Genomic DNA, 24,969 nt, shown 5'->3' with positions numbered 1-24,969 from the left:
TAAAAAATACACAGTTATAGCAGGCATGACTAAATTTTATTTGTTTCACTCTTGACAGTGTGTACTCTACATACTGACATTCACTGTTTGGTTCATATCATTTCACATTCTTTGCTGTTCGGTTTCTCACTTCTTTTCCAGGATTATGGCAGCTGTGGGATGACAGGACAGATAACAAGTGTTAGGTTTTGTTTTGTTGAAATAGTCTCAAATACTGAAATGAAAGTATTGTGTTGTAATATATTTAGGTAAGAATCAAGGTATCTTATCTCATATCCACGGTCAAACAAATAAATTCTTTGCAGCTGTCATTGTAAACACAGTCAGTGTGTATCTCGTAATCAAAACTAACCACCTTATAATGAACTGTATTCCACACAACTTCCTCCCCCATCAGCCCTCCCCTCTATTATTACCTCGGACGTCCAGCTTGCACTCCACTTCATCCTGGCCCAGGTCATTGACAGCCATGCAGGAGTATTTGCCTCCGTCAAAGGTGCTTGGCTTGCGAATGTTAAGGGTCAGTACACCTTGGTTGTTCTGCATCAAGTACTTGGGATCCTCCCCGATGATCATCTTGTTCTTCATCCAGACAATCTTAGGCTACAACGTGGAAAAGTCCAATTAAGAATGAATGCAATCGATTTTTATTTTTATGAAAATGTTTTTATCCTGATCAGGTTGCTGCTAAACATGACCTTTGATAAGAAAGGCTACTATTGGAAGATCTGCATACAGTACAAGGCCCTCTCACACTTTGCTTATAACAAGGGACAGTCAGCCTCCTCCACTGAATCACGCTCCACAGGCTACTTTAACATGCATGTTTACCCTGGGGAAGCCTTTGACAGAGCAGCTGATGGCAGTGCTGTAACCAGCCACTACAGATCTGTCAACCAGCGGCTGAGTAAACTTGGGCATACAGGCCATGTCCTTCTCCTTGTAGGGGTTCTCTTTGCACACCAGACCTATAGAGAAGTGTTGGGGGGGCAAGCAAACTTAGTCAACCTCCATAAATCAGAGCAGAAATGTAGCAAATTATACGCGACAAAAGCGCAATTCACACACACATACTGTACTGTACATACTAACATGCACACACCTGTCTTGGCAATGACAGCCGTGTTCTTGCTTTGGCGTGGCTCCTCGCTCAGGCCGCAGAGGTTTTCACTGTAAACCCGGAACATGTATTCATTGCCCATGATCAGATCTGAAACTGTGCAGTGTGTCCGTCTGTTGCGCTCATAAACGGTGAACCAGTCCTGGAGAAGGAAAAAAAAATATATATTATTATGACATTATTTATTTAAAAATTGGAACAAATTGAGATTACACCTTCCTCTCTCACCTTAGTCTTCATGTCTGCCTTCTGGATGGTGTACCCAGTAATCTCACAGTTGCCATCATCAGTGGGGGGCTGCCACTCCAGCGCTGCATTGAAGCCCCAGACGTCTGTCACCTTCACGTTCACAGGTGGTCCAGGCTTTTCTGAACACATTGAATTTCACATATTCAGTACATTTCAGTTATTTAACTAAATTTCAGAAGGTCAATGTTTTTCTTCAAATAAACAACCCTTACCAACAACCCTGATTTCAATGGTGGCTCTGTCCTCCATGTTCTCAATCTGTAGCAGCAGCTCATATTTTCCAGAGTGCTCTCTCTCTGCTGAGCGGATGAAGAGGATGGTGTCCACGTTTGAGTTACGGACATTGATCATCTTGGGGTCAACGGGTTGACCATCCTTGAACCAGGTTGCGACAGGGCGTGGCTTACCCTGTAAGACACATAATGACGCATTGTTCAGGGTGAAAGGGATTTTCTCCTAATAATCTTCTTGAAAGATGTGACATTTACTCTGACAAAATGACTGATTGCACATGATCTAAGTCTCTTGTGTTTTCAAGCAGTAGATACTATACAAAAAAATACAGCACTTGACAGTCAAGATCCTAAACAGAAACACTGTGTATGTTACAGGCTACTGATTAGAAACAGGAAAAGGAGAATTTGCCCTTTAGAGCTGTCAGGGTGTTTTATCACCATAGTAGGGTGGGTCATGAAAAGAGCACATATTAAATGAACAACAATGTTAAAAAAAAAAGTAAAAAAGTAAATAAAAAAGAAATCTACACAGCAGAACTAGAAATATCATATTTACTTATACAACAAAAGGCTCTCCAACACCTGTAAACAGACACTTCATACAATGTGTAAGAGTGATTTAGTTTTAATACCCTCCTGAAGATATGTCCATATTTGTTATAATGCCTCACAGCACCTCCAAATTCCCAAATGTTCTTCCAGCTCACTGATTTGAGACTAAGTTCACAGCACTAACACAACTCTACAACAACTTCAAACATAAAAGTGCACTCAGGTTTTATTGCAAGAGATATACATTTTGCCCTGCAGTCTCCCACTGGTATTTATTATTATATTATATATTTTAGTACCCATTAACACTGCTTTTCAAAACCTGATCAGAGGTGTGTTTCTAACCTGGAAGGGGACGGTCAGGTTGATCTTGTCTCCTACTTTCCTGATGTACTTTGTTCTCAGCTCACGAGGGAGGCGAATCTTAGGATGTTCTAAAGCAGGAAAAGACATTTTATTAAAATAAAATGTATTACACTACAATAGAATTAGGCATATGTCTATATAGGACACATAAAGCATTAAGCATGTACTAAGTCAGCTTAAAATGCAAAAATTGAACTGAACTAAATATGACACTTAATCCATAAAGTACTGTCGTACATGTGTCCTCTGACTTACGTCTGTCCACAGCTGACTGACTCACCCATGATCTCCCGGATGGTCACAGGCTGTGACAGTGTAGCAGGAGCACTGCGTCCAGCAACGTTTACTGCCACCACCCTAAAATTGATCTTCTCTCCTACGGGAAGGCCACGCACCACAAATCCCTGCCTCTCACAAAGTTCACTGTTTGCCGTCACCCACTCAGTGTCTAAAATAAAAAGAGAATTACATGCAGTAAATCATAAAGAGTGGGATTTAAAATGTACTTGTGTTTTTGTTCTCTTATTACAGAGATTCATTGTCCATGTATGTATTATGCTTTAAACAAAAAGGTTTTATTACCTCCCTCCTTGCAGTATTCAATGACATAGCCATCCAGGCCCCCAGCTCCAATCCTCTCTGGGGCGAACCACTTCAGGCTGCACGTGTGGTCTGTCACATCATGCACTGTCAGACGCGTTGGCTCGCTAGTTGGGGCTGAAAGTGACAAAAGAGAGATTCATGAGAATCAGTGGGTTGACTGAAGGGAGGGACAGGAGAAAAGTGGTGTAAAGATGGTTGTGATATGCACCAATAGGCATGAAGGGTTTGGAGGTGAGACTTGGTGGAGACAGGCCGATGCTGTTGACAGCGAACACCCTCATCTCATACAGAACACCCTCAATCATCCTCTTAGCCTCGTACGTGGTGGAGTTATATACATCAAAGTTGAGCTTTGTCCATCTGGAGGAGCCCTTCTTCTTCCTCTCCATGAGATAACCTGATGAAGAAAAAACAGAGAAAGCGTAAAGATGAGCAGAATAAAAATTAGGGGCACAAGACGCAGAGAAACCCTAGACATTAAATTAATATCCCATATACCAGGCCCATTACATATGAAGACAAAATCTAATCCTTTACCTTTGAGTGGTGCACCACCGTCAAATTTGGGAGGGTCCCAGATGATGGTGCCGCAGTCCTCTCCCACTCCTGTGCATTTAACATTCTCAGGGGGGTCAGGCACATCTAGGATAAGATTAGAGTTAGTTTTAAAACACATAAGAGCAGTTTACAGTAAAATAGACAATCAACTTGCTCACATTACACAAAATCAACACTTACCGACGATCTTTACAAACAGCACAGCCTTGTCCTCTCCAGCAGGGTTGGTGACACAGATGGTGTAGTTGCCCTCATCTTCCCTCTCTGCCCCCTCTATGACGAAGCAGCTCAGGTCTTTCCTCGACTCCACCCTTACACGCCCTTCAGTGTCTGTAATTGGCTAAAAAACAAAATAATTGCAGCGTCTAAGCACCGTGAAGGATGACTTTAATTAGCTATTCAAATTACCACAGTGAATAACTAAATATGCAATCTACTATTTCTTCCTGAGGGAGCAACAGCTGTGTCAACCTAACTAAATGGGTCAGTGGATGAAATGTATTGTCATGAACATGAAGCTAAGCATTTTCTTTAGCCACAGATCTGCAAAGACTCTCTGAGGTGGAGTAGTGACAATTACAAAGGGGCACCTTTACCATCAGCAAAGTTAGCACTCTGGCTAACCAGAGAGGCTTCGGGGAAAATCACAAAGGCATCGAGGCCAATCAGAGGGGTGTTTATGGGCCATTTGAGTTGACCAGAGGGTGACTTTGGCAGCCCTTGGGCTTACTACTGGTCGCTTAGCACCTAAAGTGTCATTCTGATGTGACACTGGGGCAAAATAAGAAGCATAGTACTATCCCGCTAGGGCACAGACATATCCTGTTTCCAAAAAAGGGCACTTTCTGACCAAAAACATCAGGGACAGTCTCTTTCTTTGCAACCCTGTGCCCCTGACCGCCTGTGGGCATAAATGTTCCCATTGGTTGGGTCAAATCTCAACAGAACAGCAGTTTATTTTTTTTATGGTGAGATAGCATACAACTGAAGCCCAGTGAAAAGAGGGGGGATAAAAAAAGAAGAACAAAAACGAGTTGATAGCCTGCTGACCTTCCACAGTTGTGGACAATGGACATTCTGCCTCCTTTTATATTCAAGTTGGCTGTTGACTGCCTGAGCTAAGCTGTTTTCTGTTGACTTGCCTCTGATAAATGTTGTATCTCCTATGTACAGACTCACAGCAAGCAGTCCAAAATTTACATATGTAATTAGTGAGCACCAGGAGATATACTTTATAGTGGACATCCTTACTTTATCTCCCTTTGACCAAACAACGGTGGGTGCTGGCTCTCCTGTGATCTCCACATCCAGACGGAGCTTGTTGCCTGCCACCACAATGATGGTGTTTTGGGAGACCATGTTTCCAGTGGTGTCCAGGTGGATCTTTGGAGGATCTGATTAATATACAACATAGAAAGAGACAAAATGTGTTGAAGTAGGTTTGAAATATACACTATACACTCTTAACTTTTTATGAACTAAGGTAATTTAAGGCTACCTACCTTGTCTGGGCACATAGTCAATCTTAATTTCTGTTTTGGGAGGAAAAAAAAAGAAGAGAGTTGACAATATTATACAGGCTGCTGATGATTAATGCATCCACGATAGCACCTTTGTAATCATTCTGTCTTTCTCACCCAAGAAGTTGAGTTTGGCAGAAAGTGACAGAGCATATCCGTCAGGAACAAACGTGTAGTCTCCAGCATCCTCCGGCTTCACATCATTAATCGTCAGGCGATGAAACCTGAAACAAGCAACAGAGAAGATGTGATGTGGGGAAACATCAGCCTCATGAATTAAACACAATATTTAGACTCTGAGTTATAACAAATTTCTTACAAATGTCTTTGAATCTGTTTATATATCCTTGTACCTTCCGACGTGAGTCATTTTGATGCGGTCGCTGGGCAAGACCTCCACTCCATCTTTGAACCACTTTCCTGTGACCTTGTCGTCAGACACCTCACATTTGAACACAGCCTGGTCTGTTGCTTTGACTGTCAGATCAGCAATGTCCTGCAACACCTCCAGTTGTTTTTCTGAATAAGACATTGGGGACCACAAGAGAACAGCTCAGACGAAAGCATGTGTAACGGTAGCAGGATAGAGAAGATAAGGTTCATGATGGCAACATCTTAACACTCGCTGCCATGAGCTAAAGAAAGGTGTGAAGCTCTTGGGCCTGCAGTTCAACTCGGCTGCATCCTCAACACTGAACAGCCTACGTTTAAATGACACAAAATCTAGACTAAATATAGCAAATCTATGTAAGATAAAGTCTGTATGCTCATCTACTTAATCATCTTTGATTAGTATTCTATGTTCTGTTTTCTATGTTTAAACAAGATAATCTAAATGAGACAAAATAGTAATTAAAATATAAGATTTTCCAGTGGTACCTTCCACTTCCAGCTCTCCTTTGGTATGCCCTCCATTTGTCCAAGCATGGTACATTCCAATGTCATCCAGTGTAGCCTCATTGATGATAAGGGTGTGCTTCTTTCCATCCTTCTTGAAGCGAAACTTTGAATCTTTGTCTTTGTGAAGCTCTATATCCTCAAAGAACCTGGAAAAGAATATAAAATGAGCATGAGCTCTTTGAAACACACCCCGCTAAATGTTTCATTCAAAATAGTAACAGTGAGTCTGAGTCTAATGTAAATTTACCAGACATACTGTAATATTTACATTGTCCTGTGACTGCTAAAAAATGCTTTGGAAAATGAATGTACTTTGCAATCATGAATGGGAATTTGTAAAAAAAAAAAATAAAGTCTGTGCTTGGAGCACTATGTTCAGGATACTATGTTTTTTTTTCTTAAAATCTTACTTGACCTTTTTGATTTTTTATTTTCTTTCATTATCCTCATTTGGATTGTATTAATTACTGTAGTTATTTGTTCTGTAAATCTTTATCTGAGAAGGCACACTGTCCCAAGCTACATGGCAAAAAGAAAGAAATATATGCAAAGACAAGACAAAGAAAACCAGAAAACACTTAAATCTGTTTAAAATATGGAACAGAGTAGTAGAGTATTCCCTGAAGAGATCAGTGTCTGAATCAGACATTTCAGATCTTATTGAAGAAAGGAGGATACAGTAAACAAAATAAAAGTCTATGTAGCAGAGCTTGATTAATAAACCAATGGCAATAAAGCATTTTGTACGCAGTGAGAAAGAGTGCAGTGATATGCCACAGCAGTATGCTACATGTCAGTTGTAAACTTTATATACAGTGTTTAAGAATGGGAGTTGATGCATCTGTATACTGTGCATCACACATTATAATATAGGATTAAGCAAACGACAGCCAATAGCGTGTCCAGTTATTAAAAGCAAGTAACGGATCAGAATTAACCAAGATGGTGCTGGTGAGTCGATAAAGGCTGCTAGAAGTTCGACATCAAGCTGTAACGTCCATAAATGTGTCAAGTGAAAATCAGGTAACTTTATGAAACATTTTTGATAAATATAGTGACTGACTGTGTCTACTGTACAAGAACTAGTTCAACATTTCTGCTTTCCTTCTGCAGGGGGTTAAAAGTCATGGCCTAAATTGGAACCAATCTTGAATGAGCCTAAATTACTGATATACTGACCACATGACGTGGGCGCCCTCCTCCGACACCTCAATCTCAAACTCCACTCTCTCTCCAACCACAACGTGATAGTCATCCATCAGCTTGGTGATGGTCACAGGGGGCTCTGGGCAGAACAGTGAGGGATGTTGTGTAATGCCATAAGGTTTACAAATTCACATTAATCATGTCTGATTCTTTACTGGTAAAGAAACAAACAAAAAAGCTTCACCTTTCACAAACACCTCTGTGAAACACTTGTCCTCGCCAACCACACACTCGTACGCAGCATCATCAGCCAGGTTCGTCTTATTGATGGTAAGTGTTCTGATATTCCCATTGGACTCCATTATATACCTTGAAAAGTGACAGACAGATTGAAGGTCAAACAGAGTGCTGAAGTATTTGTTTATCAAGCTGTCAACATGATTAGTAGAAATCTCTTAACATAATCATGAAGAAAAAACTCCTAAAGGGTACCCACTATGTTCTCTTGTCTTATAGCCGATATAATACGTCAGAAGTTCATATTAAAAGGGGCCATGTTTTAAATAATGACGTAAACGTATGCATGTAAAAGTATTACTCTTCTCAGGGCTACTCTTCAAAGGTTAAGAGGTTTATCACTATGCCTCTGTGAAAGTGCTTTTTTCAGTTGTGACAGTTGTAAAAGTTTAATATTTACTAGTTTCTGCTGTAGACAAATACTTGTTGGTAAAGTAGCTAACCACTAAGTGTAGCTGCTGTTAGCTGCGTAGTTAGCTATGCAGCTAACCATATTAGCTGACTGTACTGGGACTGGGAGCAGTAAGACTTCCAGCTGTCCAAAGCTCCTTTACTGGAGCTGTAAACACCAACACTTCCCTGGCTCTCTGACCTCCCAGTCCGGGTAGAGTCAGCTAATGATAGATGGCTAAATGGCTAACTAGACGGCAACTGGGCTAACTATCTAACGACAGCTGCACTTTGTGGCTAAAGCAACTGTAAACAAAAGTGATCATGATTATACAGTAATCAGTTAACACTCCAGTGGTTTCTATCATTTCCCCAACATAATTCTTGTTTCATTAATGGTCTGATATCACTAAGCCAAATGACCGTAGAGCTATACACCACTGAGCACACCAGCAAAAGAATAGCACTGTTGGAGCTAGTTGCTGCCCCTTGGCAGGCTTCAGCGAAGTTGAACTTTTAGAGAGTGGGACTTTGAAGAGACAGGAGCTAAAACGGCTGCATGAAGGGCCAGTGTAAACTAAATAAAGATTGTTTTTTAACTGTGAGTCATGCAAAGCCTCTCAAGTTGAGTCCCATATTAAAAATACAGAGCCGGAAATGAGCATAATAGGTTCCCTTTAACTTTTGTTTTAGGTTTGTGTAACTGTTGCCAATCTTTCTTTCTTTTCTTTTTTTTAATCTAAGAGTTCCAGTTAATGCATTTTAGTTTTCACCTGTGTCATAGATTTGTTTTTGCTCATTCAAACTTAGAAATGAGGGGTGTTCATCCTGGGGTGGGGTTATCTTTTTTGGTTTACATTACATGAGGCATAAGATCTCTTGACAGTGCAACCACTGTAGAAGGATCCAAGGTATGGCAAATTATAAAAATAAAACGTGTTAATGGCATCATCATTTCCGAGCATGACTTTGTCGCACAGATAATTTTAGCTTGATATTTTTAAGACACCGCCCGTCAAGTCCGTCTAAATTCGATGATTAATATCATAGCCTAATTCTAATTAAGCATGAAAAAAGACACAAAAATGCTCTATGTAAACTAACAATAATTGTTGTGAGTACATGTGTATATGATTTTAAGTATGTACTTGGCTGAGGGTTTGATCTCCTGGCCGTTCTTCAACCATTTGACCTGGACATTGGGATCAACCACTTCACACGTCAAGACAATCTTCTTGCCCTTTTCCACAGAGTAGCAAGATTCAAGCTTCTTCAGGAAAGCTACAGTTGCCGGTAAAAAAGGAAAAATTAAGAATTAACAACTCATTAGTTCAGTTTTTTCTTGTCTTTTCTGTTTCCTCTTGCCTACTTCTCTCGCCTTCTGTTCTTTCCCTCCCCACCACCCCTGAGGTAAAATCTCACCTCCTAATTTGTGTCCTTCATACTTCCAATTATCCTCTACTTCTTCCCCTCCCTTCACCTCTTACTTGACCTAACTTACCCTCGCTATGCTTGGGCTCGGCTTTCATCTTTTTCAGACGTTTCAGCATACCCCTCAGGTCAGTGATGCCATACTGAAAGGCGATTTTCTCATACTCGCTTGGATGGGCATTCTTAAGCAATTCCCACACATCTATATCTGGTTCCTCTTTTTCAGGCTTCTTCCTCCTGTCAGTCAAGAAAAAGGGATATGTGTATAATTACTACTTGAGTGCAACTAGGGTTTTGTTTTTTAAGGAAATAATCATTGTCCTTGATAATTTTGCAAACTAAATAGCGCTCAGTTTCTCACTTCTTGGTGGCTTTCAGCAGAGCACTGAAATCCAGATCTCCCTCGTCCTCTCCAGCATCCCTGTGTGTATGGAAACAGACACACAAGTAGAGGAAGAAGTGTCAGGCATCTTCTGACATGGCACGGTATTAAATTGTACTGTTAGACCACGTGTCCTCAAAAACACTCACTCACGCACACATTATAAATAGTACATACTATGTATGCTTCTCCCTGCTTGTGCATTCACACACATGCACATAGGCTACTGAGACAGGCTGAAATGCAAGCCCCAGTGCACTTACGCCCTCTTGAAGGCAGACAAAATATCTGCCTGCTCCTCCTGCTGTGCAGCTGTAACAAGAGAAGTTGCGGAGAACGCAAATTAGAGCAGGATCAGATCAAAACATCAGCATGTATGGAATCTGTGGCAGTCCCAGCAGGCCAGAGTCTGTTTCCACTCACACTCAACAGAGATCTCAAAGGTGGAGCTGTCACACTTGTCTTTTGCTGTCACCTCACACCTGTAGCCACCAGCATCTCCAGGGACCACTTTGACAATCTTCATTTCATAAGTATAGATCTTGGGGAGAAGATATGAAGATATGACTTTTGAGTCACTTATTTCTGAAAGAAGAGGATCAGATCACACAGTGCATAAAATGGATGTCTCTGCTTAACACGCACCTTAGTATTTCTGTCATAGGTTTCAGTGAACTTCAGATGTTTCCCAGCCTTGCTGCCAAGGTCCAGCCATTTGCCCTTCAGCCATTTCATGGTGGGTTTTCTTGTCAAGGTGGTCGAGTCCACCCTGGCTATAAAACTGACATCCGCTCCTGCCACCCACAAACAATTAACTCATATAATATCATGTAATCAGGTAAGACAATATGGATCTTTATAATTTCCTGTCTGACTTGACAATTAATCATCCACCCATTTGTGTTTTCTAACCTGCAACAGCAACTACGCTATCTGGTGGCTTCTCCACGAAGAGGCCAGTGAGCTCAGTTGACCCGGGCTCTGGAAAAGGAGGAATAAATTAGTTCACATACTCTTTTGATTTTAAAATAATTTTTTGATGGATCCAGCCAACACTAGCACTGGAATAAAACACCTTAAATGGCTTTAGCAACATTCACTGTGTGCAACAAACCAAAGTGCAAAGGTCACAGTGAAATGCTCAGAAAAATTGAGAATCGCACAGGCTGTGGACGTACAAGGTTTATGAAGCACACAGTAACACTAAATGATAAACCAAAAGCATTTGGATAAAATGACTAAAAGACAGAAGATAAAGAATGACAAGTAAACAGTTTATGCATGTAAACATATTGACAAAAAAAAACAATGTAGCATTTACTTGCTTAGTTCTGGCTGTACTGTAAGTTACTGTTACATAATGTTCAATCAAATCACAAGTTTGCATTTTGCTAAGGCTATATCAGATAGATATATATCCTGGTTGCATCACTGCAAGGTTCACTGTTCCTAACAAATGTATTTACTGTCCATATATCTTAAACTTCCTCATATGGAAACTATGTCTCTGTTTTTTTTTCAATGTTATCCTGTATGCACAGCAACAAAATAAATACAGCAAAGTCATCACAAGTCATCTGACCAGTACAAGACTCCAAGTCTTCACAACACATACAAGGACAAGAAAGCAGTACGGATGCTTCGTGTATTCAGGCAAGCAAAAGTTGCAGTGATACATAATCGCTTCAGTAAAGTATCATAACAAATTACAATGTCCAGAATGTGTTAATGAACTCTCACTGTGCTAAGTATAAAACTGTGCACCTGTCGAACTCCACACATCAGCACTTTCTAACCATATCAACGATTTAACATTCAGGATGCAAATCCTAAACAATGCATACTTGGTAACATTAGCATCTAAATAAAGTCATACTATATAGTGCAAGTCCTTTCTCAGTTTATATCTGGCCTTATTCAATGAATCAACCATATACAGGCAACCATTCAGAAATATGTCTTCACTTCATATGACGTTTCAATAACACATAACAACAAGGATGCATACTTCTGTATTTCATAACATCACATTTGCATGCAGTAGATGGTCACAGTTTTGTGCCGTGCCTACATCTCACTCTTACCCTCTTTTGCAGGGTTTTCCACAGCTGGGAAAACAAATTATCCCTGTTTAGCATATGGAAGTATAACTATTCACTGTTATACTGTACCATATAAGTCGGTGTGAACTCAGAATGTAAATCAAGGCAATAGCAGCTACAGAACAATTGTTCTGTAGAATTATTACATTAATACACCACACAGTGAAATGCAATCAAAACAGAACTGTACACGTGGAGGTAAGATCATGACTGTTATCAACCACAACAGAAAGTAATCAAATGTGTTGATTACTGCACTTTTAATCACCTAATGTGGGATTTATTGAAATTACCTTGATTACTTCTTTTGGACTGATATTGCAAGGCTACTTGTCACAAAGGAGGCAATTACAAGTGAAAGAGAGTTTAAGACATTTTGTTTATCATTTATTGTTTAGTGTATTGACATGTTATGAATAGGATGTAATCATTTGTATCGAAGTTTGTTGAAATTCCTTCTTAAGACACCCCAACACTAATGCAAATGTACAGTTATGCTCTTATGTTGTATCAAAATGTTTCCATGGCAGAAATTTCTTCTTTGTGTAAAAAATAAATTGGCAGTAGGTTTCTTCGGACAGTGCCCCAAAACAGTCTACAGTTTACCAAGTGATGATAATCCTCACACACTACAGTATACCCCCACGGATATGGCTTTCAACAGCCTTGTGTGATAAGCACCTCCCACTCTAATAGACACACTGCCGGCACATTCAGTGTGGTGCAATTCCCACTCTGGAGTCGGGACTGGGGATCAAACAAATGGCAGACAGGAAAAAAATCAAACCAAAATAAATGGCTACTGTGTATGAAGTAAAAATGTCACAGTGCACATACAGTATGATTTTTTGTAACTCCTGCACAGAAGCATAAATTCACTAACTCCAGGATGTAGACGCCAGAAGACAACGTTCCGATCTTTATCAGGTCAAAAATGTTTTTTCATTTTGTTTCCATTCCAAAAAAATCTTTTCTGGCCTGACCCAAACTTACACACAAGTTGATTGATAACATTAAGCATAAAAAAATCATGTTTTAGTCTCTTTTGTACTCTCCTCCTTGCACTCTACCCCTCTCCTCTCCAATAGGGTTAATGGGAAAAATCACAGGCTAAAATTGGATTCATAAGGCCTGTCATTGAATCTAGGCTGAGTTCTGACCAAAGAAAAGCATCTCCTCAGGTTACCCTCTGAACTTTACTCAGCTGCTGTCCTTGGATTAAGTCTGGCTTAACTGAGCTAGCCATGCTACCAATCAGCAAAAATGTAAAATGGAAATTTTGCTAAACATATCTTTGTTTGTAGACAGAATGTGACAGATGCTAAAGAGATACGTTGCTCCCATGTTTCCCCTAGCCATGCTCTGACATTGTGTTTGCCTTTTCTTTCAAAAGTATTGTAGCTCATGCTGGGCTCCATCTGGAACATCTGCCTAACATCTGTGATGGCCACTGAATAGTAAAGAGGATGGCGAGATGTTTACTCATAAGTGTAAGGTAAAACAGGAAAGACAGGAAAAAACGGTGGTAGACTCACAGGACCTTTTTCCAAAAGAATCTATAGATAACAACCAGGGCAGTGACTAAACTTAACACTGACCCTCACTCTGACCCCTCTCTTCACTCAGCAGGCCACATTTCAAGGCCAAGTATCACTTCTACAGCCAACCTCCCCAAGATAGAAACTTTGTTGTGACACAAAGCAGCTATGCCACTCTTGGGGGGGAGTCTATAACACACCTCTCCTCTGCCGACCCCAAAGCCACATCCAAGTCGTGCCTTATTAGCTAAATAGTGAGGAAAGCGACAGACTTCTCCACAAAATCTGATAATATGTCCTACCATGTACTTCCCAGTTACTACTGCCTCTGGTCAAGCCTCACCCAGGTGTCCAAGTGGGAAAAGGAAAACCTTGATAATGTCATCATCCCTCCTCAGGCACAGTACATAGGGGACATATCACATACATTTTAAAGGGCACGACAAGGAATTATTAGCCTTCAACTCCCTGAAGTCTTGGCACTTCCATAACCCTTCTCAATCCAATCTACCACTAATCAGTCCAGATAGAACAGATGTCCAATCCATCACTCTGGCTCCAACATGAGTAACTGTTAATTGAGCTTCACTTGTAAAACCATAGTTGTGGTGCAACCCCAACATTTTTTAGACAGTCAACTTATGAAGCACACTGCATGTGATACACAACCATGGTTTAGTTACAAGACCATCTACAGACCTTTGGGCTTCAGATAAAGGATGAGACATGGCTCAGTATTCAGAACTGCTGTTTGATAACTTAATTGCTTGAGCTCTTCTTGCAGTTTCATAGTACAGCATAATGTTAAGTTACTATAAGTGTCAATGTCACATCAGATGACATTTGGTATTTTAGCAGCAACAGCTGCGATTGTTCAATGGTAAATGTAACACATAAATCATAGCTGTGTTTCCATTCTTATTGTTTACATTGCCAAACATTGGTATCATAGGTCACCCATGGGACAGGCAGCACTCTTCACATGGAGAAACAAATTCTGAATTGCTGAAAGAACATAAACACCATAATTTGCAGTACTGTCTGGCAGTATCACCATATCCAGCAGAAGAGGACGCAACAGGTGACCGGTGAGACGAGAATAGCATCACACACTAAACCGCAAAAGAACCCACTTCAGCCACCACGACAAAGGATCTGCTGACTTGCAGGTCTGCCGTGTGGCTTGTACTGAGGATAGTTGCTAGACAAGTTGCAAGAAGCTGTGAGCTCTGAGGGGGATTTTTAGCTGGGATTTTCACTGGATTTATAAGATATGAGCGCTGAAGCAAGCATGCGCATATTGCATTTTACATTTCGAATCTAGCTAGAAATTCTGTGGTATACCACAGCAAAGAAAGATTTGTTTTGTAGCCTGACACTTTAAGACCACTGCAATAAGTGTTTAGTTATAGGGAGCACAATGATGCAATACTAACAGCTGTATTAATCCCACTAGGGGCAAATTGTTCGGTGCAGATTGTGGTATATAAAACAGACAAAGATTCAACAATAAGAAGAACATTTAAATATTCACTACAAAGCAAAAGTGCAATTTCAGTCCAAATTGAAGTAGTCAAAATAATTCTAAATAATAAAATAGTCCCAGGTCCACTTAACACATCATATATTAAGTGACATCTTGACTAGCACATAATACTAACACTCAAACCATACGTTTGGAGGAGCAAAAGTAAATTATGGACAGGCACGTCAACATAAACATTGCTCTTTTTCTTACCATCCCCATCAGCTTCTGAATCTGTTGCAGACAAGGAAGCAAACTTGACTGAAAAAAGCAGCTAGGAAGCAAAATGTTTGTTGTTGCACAAGACGTGACGTGCAAGTTGCGACAGAGACCAATAAACAAACATAAAACAGGAGCACCATGCACCATCACATTTAATGTTTGATAGAAATCCACCTTGCTTTTATAAGTCGAAGGGTTTTCCTTTGAGGTGCTTAGTGTTAATGCATGCAAAAATAAATGGATACATAGATAGAACACTATAAAATACAAACAACAGGTATAGTACATATACACAGACCTTAAAATACAGTATATTCTTGTATACTATATTTGGAAATACAACAACAAATCACAAAACTCACCATGTTGCACATACTCTAAACCAAACCAAGGTTAAGTTCACGCATATCATATACTAAAAAGTATATGTATATATCATTCCAGTGGTGAAAAACAACATAAGACATTCATGTGAAATGTACAATCCATGTCATGGCAGCATTAGCAGTCATTGACTTTAACACTATATTTATATAGGACGAAAATACATGACAAAACATTATGCAGGTCACCTGAGACCATCATTGAAAATAAAGAGTCATGCAGATAGTGAAATTTTCACACAGTGTCATACATGTATGTTCACATTAATATGTGAATACATCAGATCAGTCACATTTCAATGTACAGGCTTCTGTCTTACCTCCATCTGCTGGGGGCTCTATGGAAAATTATTAAAAGACAAATAGCGTGTCATCATATACAGTAAGTATACACTACATTTAGTCATAATTGAGGAAGCTGAGAAAAAAAAGTTAATAGAAAGTTATTCCCTGACGCTAAGAGATGCCTACCATCTTGTTCCGGCTCTGGTTTAGCTGGATAAATGAAAAATCATGTTTAATTAACTGAAAACGGAAAGATGATGAGACCTGGACAAACACTGAATTTGGGAAAATTCCAAAAACATATCCGGATAACCTCAACCCAAACACATGAACAGAAAGGATGCTATGTGCTCATGCCTGCAGTAAAATGTAACCCAAAGGTCAAAGTGGGAAACCAGGTTTGCATATATCCACAGTCAGACAGTGTAGTATATTAAAATCCACACAAATCGTCTTGTCTCGTCTTCATACATATGGATATTTTAAGTCCAACATGCTAAACAACTCAAAATCAACTGGAGGAACAAAACACATTAATTCCCATTAGATGGTCATTAATACACAACAACAAAACAGAAAGAAAAACTTGGATTCACATGATGCTGCATCTCTTCACTGACTACATTTTTTTACCACACACATAGATGTAGCTTCAGCTAAGGTGGTGCATGCTGTAGGCGAGCTAAGAAATGCAAACTTGCTGATTCAAAGTGGCATAATAATTGCATTATCCCCCCTTAGCGGCTTCACGTTGTCTCATATGATGTGATTGACTTATAGGCCTATCTTCTTGTCTCAGTAATTGCTAAACTTATTATGTATAGCAAAACCCCTTGTTCTGTATTTTTTAGTTAATTACCCTGACTGATTAGTTCAAATGCATTTTCCAACACGGTTCAATTCAAACCCACTCCATGTCACATATTAACAAAGTGTGAATGCACTGAATCACTCAAAGTCACAAAAAAAAGGAGAAAAGAAAAGGAAAATCTTTGTCCCTCACCCTCCTCAGTTGGCTCCTCTGGGGCTAAAATTAGTGGATTTTTGTTAGATATAGGCAGTGAAAAGTAATATCATGGTAGCCCCATTGGAAATTGTATATTTGACACGCTACAACAGCTGAGCAAATAGATGTGATTTAGTGTCTAACACATAAAATCCAGACCAGGATCACATGACCAACCTCAAATATGGCTCGGTAAAATCAAAGTGTTTTTCTCTTTGTGCCGTCTTTGTCATGAAATAATAATTTAAAAAACAGTAGAGTAAACAGCTTCTGTAATCTGATCATGTTTAGTATATTATAACTAAATTGCCTGTAAGTAAGAAATATTGAGAATTTACACACTGTATGGCAACCTGACAAAAAAGTTCATAAGTGAAGTATTGGTGCATGCTGGTTACACACCCTCAGAACCTTGTTTGACACAGACAGTTGACATATGTGAGCAAAAGTGAAAATGTGACAGCTATAATCAAGTCACAGCGTGATAATGGACGGCACACAAAAGGTCAAAAATGCTTCGGATAGTTGACTTACCCCCACCCGCCGGTTGAGCTAAGAGGAAAAAAAAGAGAACAAGGTGATGATTAGAAACACTCATCACATACTGTATTTGTACATACAACAACATATCATTTCTGATATTACTGTTTCCGTTTAACATAATTTGTGATGTCTTATATCTGAAATGATGAGGAGTGATGATGGGTCTCCTTTAATCACACCTAATTTATCATATTTAACTGAATGTTTGTCTGAAAATGATGGATTTATTCAAAGGGTTATTTTAGTAATGTTTATCTAGATCTGATTTCATGGTCAAGCAGTTAATGCTGGACCATAAATCTAAAATACTACCTACCAGGTAAGAGGATACATTCTATGAAATTGCCACCTTTGCAATTTCTATTACGCTGCGTAAACCTCTGGCACAAATCTTTGAAACTGATACTGATGAAATGTAGCACACCCTCTTTCTTTGCTGATTGGACAGTCGCGTTCCTACAGCCAAATTGGAGCTTCGGAGAATGACAGACAGTCAGTTTGTTTTGAGTGAGGAGCGCTGTGGGTGTAATTGTTGAGGCCTAAATCTGGTAAAAGCAAATTCTTAACTGAAATAGAGGCGGATAATATACCCTATCTCCTCAAGTGTCTGGAGGTCACAGGAGTAGCTGGTAAAGGCCAGGGACGGTGTCTTATGACCTCTCTGAAGTTGTGCCACGTTCTTCAGTTGAACATGGTTTCCTTGAATAGTCAGACCAACTTGACCTTGCTTGCTTTTCACTGCTCACTGTTAACCTAGGGCTTGTCATAACTTGCTTGCTAAAATAGGCTAAATGGCATTATATTCACTTGGCTCGTGATTATTTTGTCTCTCTGTTCTGTCAACATGTTCATAATGTACTTCTCGTTTCACAGGGAGCGATATAAACAGACTGGGTTAAACTGGGTCCTCATACAAACAGTTGATATCTCATTAGCATTGTGTTTAATGCTACAACTGCATTTGTATTTATTCCACATGGCTTCTTACGGTGACAGAACATCTCTAGCCGCTAAGAAACAAAAGCCTATCAGAGCTTGTCAGCAGAAAAAAACAACAAAATTTGCAAAGGTACAAACATTCCTTTTAGACTTTGCTGTAAACACTTCATACACCCTAGGAGAGCACCTGCATTGAGCGTAAATCTGCATCAGCATCTGCTAAGTCAATCCACTTGGGGTGAGATTCTTGATCATCTTCAACAAGTTTGCGATAAAGCCGGGTAATGAACTTCTGAACAGCTGTTCCTCAAAGTTTAAGTGTTCCCCTCAGAGACTGTCTGTGGTTTCATATATTGGCAAAGCTGTCAGAGTTGTGGTAGGTAATATATAATTAGTTGCTATGCTTGTTTGGTGTAATTTGTTTGTTTGTTTCCTTAGGTGAGGATTCTTTCTTTCATTTCCTTCCTTATTATTGCCACAAACAGTCGGTGGTGGAAAGTAACTATCTTTACTCTAGTTCTGTTTAGTACATTTTGAGATACTTACGCTACTTTGAGGTATTTCCATTTTCTGCTACTTTCTACCTCGACTCCACTAAATTTCAGAGGCAAGGATTGTACTATTTACTTCACTACTTTTTTTTGATAACTGTCGTTACTAGTTACTTTGGAAATTTAAATGAATTTCTACAAATAATGACGTATTATCAAGGGTTAAGAGTTTTGATCCACATGGGTAAATTTACAAGCTACCCAGCTGTGTGTTTGTTAGCTTCTCTATCTTAACGGTTTTAGATGGTCAGTTTAGGTACTGCAGGTCTTCACTATTTGTTTACGTTTCTTGGTTCAAGTCTGACAGCTTGATTTACAGTGTGTGTAATGGCCTAGACATAAAGAAAGATACTGAGTGGCTTGGCCTTATCAAAGCCTCTGAGCATCTCAGCAACACTAAATTTAATGCATGTTGATTTGCATGTATATAAATGTCATTCATCTACTTCTATCAGGTTTCAGGTCCGTGTCATACAGGACACAACCGAGTGCGCCAGAGGATTTAAACAACTAAACAAATTTCTTTGAAAAGCAATTTAAAACTCTAATATGTGCCTCCCATTACATGACATCAAACACTGCTTTTGAAGAGAATAAGATTTTCTTTGCAATCATAGTTGACTGGACAGATATACAAACTTTGTTTTCAGTGTAGGCTTTATGTTTACCCGCCGATGTATGGTGATGACATTCCATTGATTCATGAATTAAAACTGCATATGTATATGCACTCCTTTCTCAGTTTTGAATAAAGCTTGCTGTGAGCTGTACTTCATGGACAGAAAGTTATAAGGCACTACTGTAATGTAGTCATAACAATATATCCTAATGAAAAAAAGCTTATTTGCATTCAAAACTAAAGCTGCATATTTGGTGCAGTTTGTAAATTGAAGAAAGAAAATTGTTTTTTTATATATAACTTTTTAACTTTTATATAACGTTTTACTTAATTTTAAGGACCATTCGATATCTGTACACACATAGTCAAAAGGTTTGAATAATAACTGTAAAATTGTATTTTATGGATTTCTTATTATTTCAGAAAAAATGAAACACCTGTCAATCAATCCGCAAATGATTCTCTTTATTATTATTATTATTGTTATTATTATTATTATTATTATTACTATTATTATTATTATTATTATTATTATTATTATTATTCCAGAGAAAGGTTAATTATTCCAAAGAAGATGAATCATTTCATCATTTCTTGTTAAAGTTTTTGTATCTTAAAGAAGATAAAGAGCATTGGAGAAACTTGACAGAGCAGTTTTGGTTCAACTTGCCCTCATAGTGTTTCATCAGGTCACGATAATAAAAGGAATTACGACCGTGAAATCATACCACCGTTTCCAACAACTGACTAGGAAACTGTCATGTGTTGGACTGACTACATTGGGAGCTACATCACATTCAGGAGCGACTATCAGGCCTGCTGACCATGAGGGAACTTTCTGGATGAAAGTGGCAGATTACATAATGATTTATCTCAGCTAGGACTGCAAAAGGTTTACAGCAAAACTTGATACGCTTGGGTGTGTACTTATGAGGAAGTGGAAAAGGTCAGGAGTTATTGCAGAGTATTTTTAACTGTTTGCTGAAGGCAGGATCCGGCTACTCAGTGAGGCAGCATAGAGAACATTTCAACTCATTTCGGGTGTAAATACAGAAATACTTCATTTTGTGAGGAAATAAGTTGTATTACATTGAAAGCTAAGGGTAAGGTTACCACTTTGGTTTCATAGAATTATAGTTAGACACTAACCACTAATCATTGAGCTGTTTTAAATTACCATTTTTCTTCAAACATTACATGCAATATTTCTAAGAAACAGAGTTATAAATGATACAGTAGCAGTTATCAGTTATCTGACCCTCGCGCTCAAAGCTGTGCAAGTTGAGTTTGGCATTGGAATGACAGATCAACGGGTGGTGCAGACATACAGTAAGCACAGTGGAATCGTATCCATGTTACTTGTATAAAATCTGTGGCTGTATATGGTAAATAATAAGTAGTGCCCGGTTATGTTTCGGGGATAAAAATAAAAGGGATTAGCTTGGATCTTAAAAAAAGATTAACTGAGGGACAGATGCAGAGAAAATGAAGAATTAAGAGTAATGCGCTAACAAGTCCAGCAAAGCCAATTCACTATCACTGCATGGTTGGAATAGAAATTAGAAGAGGCTTCAAGGGCTCAACACTCATCCCGCAGTCTTGGCTGTAACATTGAACTTCTAACTGACTCATCCGCTATGACAGTCTCTTATCTTACGTGTCTGTCACTTCAGTAATTTAGAGCCACACAGGGTCTGAGTGCAGGACAGATGGCTCCACAAAGGTCAAGGACAGTATTTCTGAGAAAGTAGCATTCATGTGAAGGTTCCAAATGCAAGTTTTATGGGAAAAAAGAGAAAAAAAACTAATCACAGCAGAAAGATTTATATGTATATATTTTTTTATGTTTACAATGAATATGAAAAACTACAAATGTGCAAAAAAATAAAAAGGAAATCAGACATTTTTTTTTCTTTTTTAAAATTATTATTAATGCATTTTTGTGTCTTTTTGAGAAAAATGAGAATTCAGGTTTCAGGGTTCATTTAATTGTTTACATTTGCCTAATGATGTTAGCTTTGGCCAAAAAAGCGTCAAAAACCTCCATGTGACAAATCAGGAAAAAATCTATTAAATTAAATGTAATTATTAAATGTATAAGTATTAAATGTAATGTTCTCTTTTTAACTACTACTCACCCTATATACAGCACAGACATAGCAACAACAATATTTATCAATATTAAACAATATTTATGAACTTGCTGCAGTTTTACAAGCTACAGCTTCCTAGTTTAGGCTGATGTCAGTAACATACTGACCCAGATAACGTCAGCTGGTTATGTGATAATGTCTGGACTTTCAAATATTCTTTATAGACAGACAATAACAAAGAAGCAAAATGTTTGTCTTCATGCCGAATCTATTTAACACTGTAATTTCTATTTTGGCTCACTGTCATTTTGATATCAACATTTTGACTGTTATGATTCTTATTGTTTTTTTATGGCATTTTCTTCTGTCTATTCAACCTTTTGTCACTCTGTGCATGAATATAATTTCTGCTCCCAAACAAGGAGGAATTGTGTAAAACTAGAAACTGTGTGAACACATATGGGTCTAATTTACTTTCATTAATTGTAAATGAATTCTATAAAATTATTTATATATACTATATAAAAATAATAAAAAATGATAAAAATTCAATTAGAGAAGAATTTTCATCAGCTTTATTAGAATTATGAGTTAACACTTTGGGATATTTTTAGATCTGATTTTTAAGACTTTTTTTCTAAATCTAATTTCACATTATGGCATTTTGCTCTGTTTAAGTTTTTATCAAGCTGTGTACAAATATTACTTCTGCCCCTGAACGAGGAGGAATTGTGTGAAACTGTTGGATAATGTAATACTCTACTTTACACTTATGCATTTTACTAACAGTGAACAGTGAGGTCATCTGATATTTTTAGTTTTCTCACTTGGGTTGCTAAGCACCTTTGCAGTTTTGCAGTTGTAGCTATTATGGTTCAGTGGGGTCAAATCCCCCCGACTAATCAGTAAACATGTCTACTTTAATCACCTACTTCTTAGATAAGCAGATGCATTTTATATTCTATCCAAAATACATATAATATATAATATAATAATGGTATTTTTCACAATACATAATATACAGTACATTATATAAGGAGCTGATCTTAGACAGATACCAAAATACAATAATTCTTGAAAAGGAAAAACAAGATGACATTTTACACGCTCCATCACTCCTACAACATCCTCAGATATAAAGCAGTATATAAGCCTATCTATTGCAGTAAAATATATCTCACAAAAAACTCAAGCCAAATTCAATCATCAACATTGCCACTGCAACCCAGGTCTCCAGACTAATTACAATGAATTATGCTTTCACAAAAAGTATCTGCATACCTGCAGGGACTGGCTCAGGCATGGTTATTCCTGTGTCTTCTCTTTGCTGCTGGAAGACTGAGGGCTTGTGGTGCTTATTCCTTTTATTTCTCCCCTCTCTGTTATTCAAAGCTCTCCTGGCATTCAACTAACCCACACCCTCCAGTGAGTGAGGAGTGCAGGAGAGACTGACGACACCCTTGAGGAGTTCAAGAAGAGAGATACTCAGTGTGAGAGCGTTATAAAGTGGGTAGACAAGAGGCTGAGGTGGTGGTGAAAGGGGTCATATTTATGATGAGATTAATGAACTGACTAAACCCGTTGAGTTCTAATGTTCGCTGGATAAATACAGAATACACTAAGTACAGCAACAACCGACCCGTTTTTTGACACTTTATCTAGCGCCTCTGGATGTTTAAACTAATCGGTCGATCATCACCTCTTATGACCTACATTAAGAGCAGGATCAACACGTATTTGCAAATTATTTTAGTACACTTGATACTATGCAAGATGTGTTGGGCTGGCTGTAGAAGTAAATCCTAAAAAATGTAGACATGGCAGACAAAGTATTAGAAGCTTTATTTAGCGTTCCGTCTGTTATTGATGCCTGACACACAATGCATTTTGAACAGAAGGATGAGGTTAGATATCTGGCACATTTAAATAAACATTGCATATTATTTTCAACCATTATATCATTAGGGAACGAGTTAACCTGATCACCTAGATTAAGGGCTAAACTAAGTTTAGCATTTTGTTCCTTCAACAAAAAGGATTGTGGATTATTGCAGAAAATAAGCTCTGAGGCAAACAAGTTGAGTACCACTATTGTTGATGCAATTGCTAAAGGAAAAAAAACACTAAGCTTTAAGTGTTGGGCATGATGACGTATAATGTCCCCACCAAACTGGGTGGGGTATGTACTGAAGTATTGTATGTCATAGAATAAGATGTGAAAATCTTTTGTGCTTATGTTCCGACCACAGACCTTATTTCAGGCATCTAACCATAAACACATTTTAAAAAATAAGCCAAGACGAGGGAACTGGAGGTGCAGAATTGCTAATTTCCAGGTTTTAGGACTCATTCCTGCAGCACTCTAGTTCAAATCTGGTAACTGGTTTTGCTATCTTAGCTATTTCCAATCTTTATGCTAAGCTAAGCTTCACCTGGTGGCTGTGGCCTCATATTTACTGCACAAACACAGGAGTGATATTAATCTTCTCATTTAACTCTGCAACCGAAGGGGCAGAAAGTAGTTTTTGTCAGTGCCATTTCCCAAATTGCCCCTGTGAGATAGATATATATATATATATATATATATATATATATATTATACTATTGATGCATAAATTGAAAGTAGCAGTTGGTCTAAGTGGAACTAATTTTAACCACATGACATAGTGTTTGGTCATTTAATCTGTAAGAATGTATCACGTTATAAACTGATCATGTGTTTTGTATGTAATACGTTCATAAGCTGCATGTAATGGTGTAAAAAGTATAAAGTAACTGTATTGAATTTAGGTGAAAAGTTAAAATTGTACTTATAATTGTAATTGTAGATGTAAAGCACTTAAGTAAGTGTATGTAGTTACAGTCAACCACTGCTAGTTGGTGTCCCAACTTGGGACTGATCCTATTTGTAGCACAAAGACAGTCGAAAGCCAAACTTACTGTACATGGTCAGATGTCCAGAGTCAGTAACAGAAGTGTCTGCCTCTTGATCTTCAGAGTAAAGATTCAAGTCTTTGGCATGTCTTCATTACCTGTCATCGTTTACTATGTCATTTGTAAGAAATGTGCATACATCAGCCAAAGCTACTGCGGAGAAATACGCCCTGCTGCTGGGGTCAAAGTGTGAATCTGTAAAGGGGCAGACATGTCTGTCTACAGAGACCACCAGATGGGTGTAGCTATAGCTGGAGTACTAGATATGTGTCTCAGAGAAAGAACAGTCATACAAACAGACAGCAAAATAGATAGTGCAGGAGAGGGTGGGTGGAGCTTTTAGGCTACTATTCATAAGGTTGCATACAGACTGTATTAATCATGCAGCATATTCAATTGTGGAGAAGGAATGCTTTGGTAACTTTGCATGCTTTTAAGGTCCAGTGTGTAGGATTCAGTTGCATCTAGTGGTGTAATTG

The 24,969-nt window shown here is 38.6% G+C and overlaps 1 protein-coding gene across 7 annotated transcripts; it reads right to left on the bottom strand.

Moving 5' to 3' along the window:
- Positions 1 to 17: 17 nt before the first annotated feature.
- Positions 18 to 23,014, bottom strand: mybpc2b (myosin binding protein Cb). Of its 7 annotated transcripts, XM_027289631.1 has the most exons (33): positions 22,838 to 23,014; positions 17,346 to 17,363; positions 16,809 to 16,832; positions 15,992 to 16,015; positions 15,841 to 15,858; positions 15,129 to 15,149; positions 11,835 to 11,858; positions 10,663 to 10,731; positions 10,396 to 10,544; positions 10,174 to 10,291; positions 10,014 to 10,062; positions 9,730 to 9,789; positions 9,439 to 9,605; positions 9,086 to 9,218; positions 7,495 to 7,619; positions 7,284 to 7,389; positions 6,084 to 6,250; positions 5,558 to 5,723; positions 5,322 to 5,428; positions 5,187 to 5,216; positions 4,936 to 5,078; positions 3,865 to 4,024; positions 3,664 to 3,768; positions 3,335 to 3,523; positions 3,106 to 3,240; positions 2,804 to 2,971; positions 2,503 to 2,591; positions 1,582 to 1,777; positions 1,349 to 1,488; positions 1,103 to 1,262; positions 832 to 968; positions 417 to 603; positions 18 to 152 (listed from the first exon to the last, which is right to left on the bottom strand). In XM_027289631.1, the coding sequence occupies exons 1-33, from the start codon at positions 22,857 to 22,859 to the stop codon at positions 127 to 129; spliced, it is 3,432 nt and encodes a 1,143-aa protein (XP_027145432.1). In that variant the 5' UTR covers positions 22,860 to 23,014; the 3' UTR covers positions 18 to 126. The 7 variants fall into 7 exon arrangements, with proteins under 7 accessions (XP_027145432.1, XP_027145433.1, XP_027145434.1 ...); XM_027289632.1 differs by lacking the exon at positions 11,835 to 11,858; XM_027289633.1 differs by lacking the exons at positions 11,835 to 11,858; positions 15,129 to 15,149 and having other exon boundaries at positions 22,838 to 23,013.
- Positions 23,015 to 24,969: the final 1,955 nt, after the last annotated feature.

Source organism: Larimichthys crocea, chromosome XVI, assembly GCF_000972845.2.
Source record: "Larimichthys crocea isolate SSNF chromosome XVI, L_crocea_2.0, whole genome shotgun sequence".
NCBI classification, from domain to species: domain Eukaryota; kingdom Metazoa; phylum Chordata; class Actinopteri; family Sciaenidae; genus Larimichthys; species Larimichthys crocea.
Note: the sequence above shows the minus strand (reverse complement) of the source record. Positions and strands in the feature narration are given on the sequence as shown.